Source organism: Pyricularia pennisetigena, chromosome 2 (genome assembly GCF_004337985.1).
Source record: "Pyricularia pennisetigena strain Br36 chromosome 2, whole genome shotgun sequence".
In the NCBI taxonomy this organism is placed as follows: Eukaryota; Fungi; Ascomycota; class Sordariomycetes; order Magnaporthales; family Pyriculariaceae; genus Pyricularia; species Pyricularia pennisetigena.
This window is the reverse complement of record NC_043741.1, coordinates 2,917,208-2,925,166: the sequence shown is the minus strand read 5'-3', so window position 1 is coordinate 2,925,166 and position 7,959 is coordinate 2,917,208. Positions and strand designations below refer to the sequence as shown.

The following is a 7,959-nucleotide window of genomic DNA, read 5'->3' as shown; positions in this document are numbered from 1 at the left end:
TTACTCGAAAGATGTAGTAGAGCTGCTGCTCGAATGGTGGCCCGAGGATCTGTGGCTTCGGCTGCTACGTCCACTGCTTCCTCCATGGTGGGAAGAACCGTGGCGACGGCTGCTAGTCTTGTTGTGCTTGCTACTCCCACGGCTTGACTGGTCGACTGGCAGACCTTGTACGATGCCGTTGCGGGCCATCATGCCACCGTTGGAGCTGAAGTTCTGGCAGACCATGAACGCTCGCATGGCCGCGTTTTCCTGGGCCAGGGTATCCGTGGCATAGCCTATGTCGGTCTGATACTCACGACCATTGACCAAAACAAGACATTCGTAGCCTGACTTGCTGTGGTAAATCTCGTAGGACGGGTCTGTCCAGCCACGACGCCGGCAGAGGCCTGAAGGTACACAGGTATTAGCCAATAATTCTTCGACAATCTCTCACAGAGCTTGATGCAGCATCATATCCGCGGCGTTGCAACCCTCTAGAGCTTTCTCGTCACCCAGGTCTGGAAGTATGCATGATAGCCGACGTGTGTGAGCATGCCTAGAACCGCAAGTCCGGACAACAGCCACTTCAGCCCTGAACTCGATGAAGCGGTTGAGCACTGTCTGGGCTGGTCTCTGAACTGACAGGACAATCCGCCTGGGTGCTGACAAGGAACTCAACATCGCATCTAGTGAGCTCCGAGCTCTGGCCTTGCATAGACAGATCTGAGCAGTCTCACACGTCAAGAGTTTTTCTTGATACAGGTTGGTGGGGACTAAGGTTCCACACGATCCGGGGTTGCAACGGTGCAGAATCGAGTCTCATGAAGACAAGGCAGGATAAACCGTAGGGTTGTATCTGCAAATGCTTGCAGCAATGGAAGAGATTTTGATGGCAGTGCTGATACGAAATTCCTTGGTCGAAGGAACTCGTTTTGGACATGTCAAGTTACTCACTGTAAAGATATTCCATGTAGTATCCGCCTGACGACATTGCGTCTCAGTGCAGGGCCCTCTCTGCAGAACGTGATGCTTGGAGGCTAGAAGCAAAGACAAGATAACCCTCTGCACCGTTGAGGCGAACCGTAGCGAAACGAGATAGGAGTGCAGGGTGTGAAGCCAAGATCGATGCCTAACCTCAGGTGTCCCTGATGCAAAAAAGCCCAATGTCAAAAGGTGATTTGGTAGGGCGAGCAGTTGGGCAGAAAGGGGTCGGTTATGTGATTGTCTGACAAGCAACGGAGGAGAGGTCTGGCCGGATTCGGTGAGGTGACGAAGGATGGTGCCCAGGTTAAGGTTGTTTATGCTACTTAGTTAGGGATCTGGTTGCAGGAAACCTGAACCATCGACAGCGAGGCAAGTGTAATTTATTGCTGGATGGAGATTCGGTGCGGGGCAGGGGCAACCCTCGATAAATTCAACGCGGAATAAAAGAAAATGACGGAGATCTAGCGGCATGGGACGAATTGGGCGTTCTTCAGACGCCAGTCGAGATGCGGCTCCCTCCTAGGTAACCCCATCTTTTGATGCGTTGGCGTGCGTCTTCGCCAGTTGATAGCAACCGCTGGGACCAGGACGATCCACACAAACGCAAGCATGGGGGGCGTGTATCATCCTTGGCAAAGATCTCCAAGGTCCAAAATAAAAGGGCAGACAAAAAAGACGGAAAAAATAATAAAAACAAATAAGAACGAGGAAAATATCAGACTTCTGACACAATGCTACGCTATACGGCAGCCTCGGTCTACAAGCGTCTAAATCAACCACATCAGCAATCTCTCATCATGTTCTTGTCATCGTCAGACGAAGCGTGGACATCTCCACGAGGTCTCATAGGTTGGTCGAAGGAATGGGAGGGGGTGTGAAAAGTTGTGTGCGAAGGCGGGGATACGTACCCCTAGACAAGGGTTCAAAAGAATAGAATGTGAAGGGGGGAAGGGGAAGAGGGAAAAAAAGAATAAAAAAAAATGAAAAAAAAATAAATGACAAAAACAAACAATGACGAAGGCAGATACAAAGTACATTAGGGGGAAAATGGGATATGCAGATGGAGGCAGGATGAGGTGGCAAAATGGAACCATCTGCTGCAAACCAATCTTGGTCTGCATCCAGAAATGGATTGGATAGAGATGAACGATGGCGGAATACAGAAAAGGAACAATATGAAATAAAAATACCGAAAAGCCCTCACCTCCAGTGGCCTGAGAACCAATCCGATCGACTAAAACATTTACTCGCATGAAATAATAAAAAGATAAATCAAGAGCCCAAAAATAAAGTCATTAGGGATGATGACATGAAAAGGACAACCATGCCTCAAGACTCCCTACTGAACTAGCACTAATGCACAACATGGATGGGTAGACTATACGGAGTACCTCGGGTCGTCTGTCAGTACCTCTAGAGTATCCTCTATTTGTGCCTTGGACATGACAAGGTACAATAGAGGGTAGACCAGGGCAAATAAGCCGAAGAGGGGATAGATGCCCTACCCACATATATGCATGTACAAAACGCTTGTCATGCCGGATAGTGGAAATATCGTTATGGATCCTTGCTTGCAGACGACTTTGTATTGGTCAATTCAACCAGCGGTGTTTTGCCTGCGAATGTTTGTACAAGACTTTTGTACGATTCTTGAACGGCAACATTACATACTGGTTACCGTTGCTGTGGGAATGGAACTAGTAGGCGGGGGAGGAGCGTGAGCGATGAGAGCAACTCCAGCAGGGTTACCATTGGATCTGTGTACGGGCAATTGGCAAAGAACAGGAATCGGGCGACAAGTAGACAGACTTTGTGCGAATGGTACCATGTGGGCGTGGGTATAGGTGCATGAGACAAACGGTAGGCAACGGTGTGAAAATAGAATAAAATCCAAAGACCCGGTGAGAAGGTACGGGTAGGTAGGTGACCTGGCGGATAATTTGTGGACCTGTGATCTTATGGGAAGCTGGAAACCCCAAGGTGAACGAATAGGCTCGTCTCTGAGAGGGTGACGAGCCACAAACAAACGAGGCTCTTCCAATGTGCTGGACTTGCTGCGGTGAGCTTTGAGACAAGGAACAAATCAGGAGGCCCGTTTAGAGTTCCATGGGACAACAGCTAAAATAGAGTGCCACGGTTCGAGACCAGCGCTTGCCGGTGCAAAAAGAGATCGGGATCCTGGGGGGTCGTGCCGCTTGGGGGAGGGGGGTGTACTATCATAACAGTGCCAAGCGAAATTCCGTAAGCGCAGGGAAAAAAGAACAAAAAAATAAAAGCACAGGATAAGAGGCAAGCGGTTAGGTTGTGCGTACAAAGTAATTACAATAGGCGCCCGTAGCACAACGGGAATAAAAGTGGGGGGTTGGTTTGCTATACTGTAGAAGCCCCGCGGTTCGCCAGGGTAAAGCGTAATATGGCCCGCCCAGGAACTGGCTGGGGAAGCAACTTGGCTTGATTCTGGCCCTTGTCGGTAGAAACAAAAAGTATATCCGGAAGGTATTCAAGGATTCAAGGACAGTATCTCAAGGACAGTGTAATGCCTTTGATGATTCTCGTACTGTACTCCGTACAAAGACTTCCGTATTAAGTGGGAGCAGTAATTAGTAAGTAATATTAGTCGGTTGCTATGCCCGGCGTTTGGAACTTTGGCTTGCTTGCAGAAAAAACTGGAGTCTACCGGCATGATAGACCCCGAACGCAGACGGAGACGCCACCACTGCGGGTCATCCATCTATACAATTTTCTGCGGTCGCAATAGTTTTTAATATAAACTTGGTGCCATCGATCTGATTGGACAGCAAGTCGGCTCTTTCAGTGGTGGAAAAGTGGGCAAAAGGTCGAGAGCCGACAATTTAGACGAATAGCGGTCCTTCGCAGTAAGAGGTAGGGAGATGCTGGTCTTGATTTTTTTTCTCTCCTTCCCTTGTTCTCGGGTTGTATATCGTACGTATCATTTGCCGTGTATGTTGGTCGGACTCGGGCGGCGACAAATTGGTGAGGGGCGGACCTTCAACTTCTGTCGTCAATGGGTTGCGGTGGGGTTGGATAGACAAATCGAGTTGCCGCCAGCCGGACCACAAAGGGTCGGTGAGCAAATACCTAGTCCAGTCTAGCTACCTGCATTGCATGCGCATATGGCTGGACTGACGAACCCTTGCATGTGCTTGATTCCTCTGGCGCGCGCCTGGGCAGCTGCTGACTGGAGCGATCTGAGAGGGGGAGGCATGGGCAGCGACCAGGTAGAGACCAGGGCCGGTGTTAAGGTCATGCATTGATGAGCTGGCAATGCTTTTGCTGATATTAAGCCGCGGCGGCCGTTTCTCAAAGAAGAAGTAGCTAGTACGTGTGAATGGGGTGCATGCCGAAAAATAATAAAATAAACAAACATACCCCCGTACTGCTCGCTTGATGAGGGACAAAGTGTGAAGAAGAATAAAAATAAAAGACCCCCCCAAAAAAAAAAAAGATTACAGACAGCAAAAGTGGCGAATGCAAGCGAAAAACAAATGACCCCACGATGTTGGTTATACCGAACGAACCGCTCTGGTGACCTGTATTTCTTTCTTTTATTTTTTATGTTTTTTTTATACATATATGTTTTAAAGTATGTGATATTCCTTTGCACAGGAGGTAAGGCAAATGGCATTTCGAAGACGCCCGTGAAATAGATAGACCGCAGTAGATTCGAGGTAGACGCACAGCTCCAATGCCCTGGCGATTTGCACGAAATACGGCTTGTCGCCTCAATGTACGTTGAGAAGTGAGATAAGGTAGGCGAGCTACGAAGTGGTGAGTACTTTGATTGCCCAACCTGATCTTCCTTACCTGCCTGAAGCGATTAACCCCAGGTGAAACTCTTGCGCAGTCAGTAGTCGAGGTAGCATCGTACAGAGTGGCATGTCTACATGTGTGGCTCGCCACGCCCCCGTTATGAAGGATGAGCGAGCCGCGCAGTTGAGCGCTTCTCGATGACGGTCTGTCGGCTGGTCCTGGGGCTTGGCTCGAACAGGGTGGTGTATTGTGTGCATTTTGTCCACCAAGCTTTCCAATCATCGTTCGTGTAATAAGGCGCCAGCTGAAATAAAGAAATTCTGGCTTGGCTTCTATTACCGACTGCGTAGTACAGCACGCGTGGTACAGTACCGTACAGTACGTACCCCATGCTGCACTTCAATTCATCACAAAACATCAGTCCCGGGCCGCATATCGGGCCGAGCTTTGATTGGTACTCCGAAAAGGAAGCCCACGAGTTTCCGTTCTTAAATCAAGGTTGAGTTCTAGAAACCCTAACCCGCGGGCCGCCCGCCTGTAGGTTTATTCCAGACTAGCCGCTGCCCCAGGCCTCCCGTGTTTTGTCCTGATTGGAAACAAACAGCTCACTTAGTCCAAGAAAGAGAGAAAAAAAAATTAAAAAAATTAAATCAGGTATCTAACATAGCTCTACATATGCAACGGTCTCGATCCTCCATCCTTCATCTAATTTGCGATGGCACTCCAGTCTTAATTGTACCTCCAGCACGAGGCAAATTTGAATTTTATTTGCTTCTTCGGTTTCCTCGAGCCCACGGCGCCTACATTTTCCTGGGGTGGCCTCTCTTCGCCCCAGCCCTTGTGTTCGCCGCTTTCGGCAGCAACATGTTCTTGGAGTATCTTCTCTATCTCGGCTATGTTATTCGGGCCTAGTTTCTTCACTTTCTCAATGATTATATTCGCAGTTGTTTCGGCTAGCATCGATTTCAACTTTTGTGCCGCCACGTCGCTGGCCATAACAGCAACCGCAAATCCAACGATGCAAAGTGTAATGATGGTGACAACACTGACTTCGCGACGATGAAGGGTCCCGCGACTACCTGTTTAAGGAACGCCCATGTTAAATATGTCTACTGTAGAAGAAATCCGTATATATATGAAACTGGCTTCTAAAACTTGCTAGTAGCACCGTGTTTCTCAACATGGCCGATTGGGCATACTCATGTGCCTACAAATCCAGCGGGATGCAACTCGCATTGCCTGTTGCAATAATCTTTTGAGTTCCGATACAGAGGCCTCTTTCTTTTTACCAGAAACGAATCCTGGGGGTGGTGGTCCGATGGGAGGGAGGTTTTCAACGGATCTCGCTGTTGGATCGCTGATAACAACGTGCGTAAAAGCGGCAATAGCGTAAAGAGTTTTGATACACATCTTTATGGAGAGGAAAAAGACCAAAGCTGCAGAGTTTTTTTTTTNNTTTTTTGGTTGTTGGACCGGGTTATTGTAAGTGTGTAGAAAAACAACAACATGAAAGCGATGTTAACATCAGTCAAGAATGTGATCGGTATTTATGCTTTACCTGTACTGCTTTTATGTTGGTCTAATTCTGCTTCTGATGATACATTCACTACCGTTGTTTATGATTTGCGATGTCTTTGAACCCAAGTATGTTAATTTCAGGCATGTGTCCTGATTGTGTTCAAATACTGAGTTAATTGAGCCTATACTTGAGCGCCCGATCCCAGCTCAATAGTTCTATATAAAGCTGCACGGAGCTGCCAAAATCAACCAGATATTTACAAAAGCTTTTTCCTATATCCCAGAATAACTCGTAATCTATATATGGTAAGTATGCGCGAATCTGCAATTTGACTTAGCCTCGAGATTAGTTAGAACCCTTCCATCCCAAGGTTCAGATGTCAGCTCAAGGTCCCGCGGGGATCACGCTTCAAGCAAGCCATGGTGTCATTGCTCGATGATAACTGCTAGCACAACGGGGAAGCAGGCCTTAGCATGGAATCGATGGCATGGTAGCTTGCGGTACGTTGAAGCGCACGAGGCATATGAGGCAAATATGTGTATCCTGTGCTGCGCAAACGCTGGCTGTCCTACATTTGGATCTTCGGACCTGTCCGGTACCGGGGTAAACGAGGGGGGAAAATAAATAAATAAATAAAATCACCAGACCTTTGCAGATTTATCTCTTGTTCTGGGCGCATTTTGTGGCCACCACCTCATCCCCAAAGTGTCAGCCTGCAACGTGGCTCTTCTGCTCGTGGCCGATCGTCGAGCAAAATATCGAGCGAGTGATAGGCGTGTGTCAAGAAGATGGGCCGCCTGTATTGGAGCCAACGTTGCAGAGAGGCCATCACGGCCAAGGAAATCACAGCCAGAGAGACCCCGTCAGAGACTCGCCTGGCTGGTAGCTCCCGCATAGGACGCAGGTAAGCCGTGCAGTATGGCTACCCTGAAAACTGATCATCGTTTTCAAAGTTGAGACAAGAGACGGGTGGGAGCCGTTGGGAGCCCCTTTCTCCGCCGAAAATTTCAGGACTAGCCAATCTGGGAACCATAGAATTGAATGATGAATGAGACATTTCCATGGCGGTGGGTATGGTATACCGTAAGAAGGCTGCATACCCTTACACTAACATCCTACCGCCCACCCCCCCTTTTTTATTTTACTTCGTACCCTACCTACTGTACAACATACGGGGACTTGTAGCTCCGGGTGACTACCCATGCGCGATGGGTTTCTGCAATATCGTGGATTGTATCCATCTTTGCCACCCCCGACGCGCACGAGGCCCGTTTTGGAGGCCAAACGCCAACGCATACATACATCCATACATTACAACATCTCTGGAGGGGGGTGGCAGAGATACGAAAAAAATAAGGTGGCGAGGTCGCAGAAAAAGCCCTCAGCTGCAGGAAAAAAAAGTCAACAAGAAATAATAGAGAAAACTGGCAACCACCATGATGTCGATCCACCAAGGGGCCTTCTCCCCTTACCCACCAAGATGTGAACCAGGTGAAGATGAAATACCCTTCTCAGACATGCAGCGAAGTCGGGCGCCGGAAGGAGTGCTCTATCTGCAGCGGGGTGGCAATGGATCGATTAAGAATATGATAAAGTGTTGTCTGCTTGATTCACTTTTCCCACTCCGTGCCTCGCCTCCTGCACCCCTCCACCAACGAGGCATGTAACCAGCATATGCATCAGCGTAGGCAGCTGTGCATTGGGGG

At 48.6% G+C, this 7,959-nt stretch overlaps 3 protein-coding genes across 3 annotated transcripts; 1 reads left to right on the top strand and 2 right to left on the bottom strand.

Annotated features, from left to right (window-relative positions):
* Window positions 1–970, bottom strand: PpBr36_00798 (uncharacterized protein; the record flags this gene model as incomplete). The annotated part of the gene is made up of 2 exons (XM_029887988.1): window positions 1–386; window positions 934–970. 2 exons carry the CDS (start codon window positions 968–970, stop codon window positions 1–3), a joined length of 423 nt encoding a protein of 140 aa, XP_029752187.1.
* A 2,845-nt stretch (window positions 971–3,815) lies between these two features.
* On the bottom strand, window positions 3,816–5,016 carry PpBr36_00797 (uncharacterized protein; the record flags this gene model as incomplete). The annotated part of the gene is made up of 3 exons (XM_029887987.1): window positions 3,816–3,857; window positions 4,116–4,299; window positions 4,589–5,016. 3 exons carry the CDS (start codon window positions 5,014–5,016, stop codon window positions 3,816–3,818), a joined length of 654 nt encoding a protein of 217 aa, XP_029752180.1.
* Window positions 5,017–5,935: 919 nt separating this feature from the next.
* Window positions 5,936–6,127, top strand: PpBr36_00796 (uncharacterized protein; the record flags this gene model as incomplete). The annotated part of the gene is made up of 1 exon (XM_029887986.1): window positions 5,936–6,127. One exon carries the CDS (start codon window positions 5,936–5,938, stop codon window positions 6,125–6,127), a length of 192 nt encoding a protein of 63 aa, XP_029752179.1.
* Window positions 6,128–7,959: the final 1,832 nt, after the last annotated feature.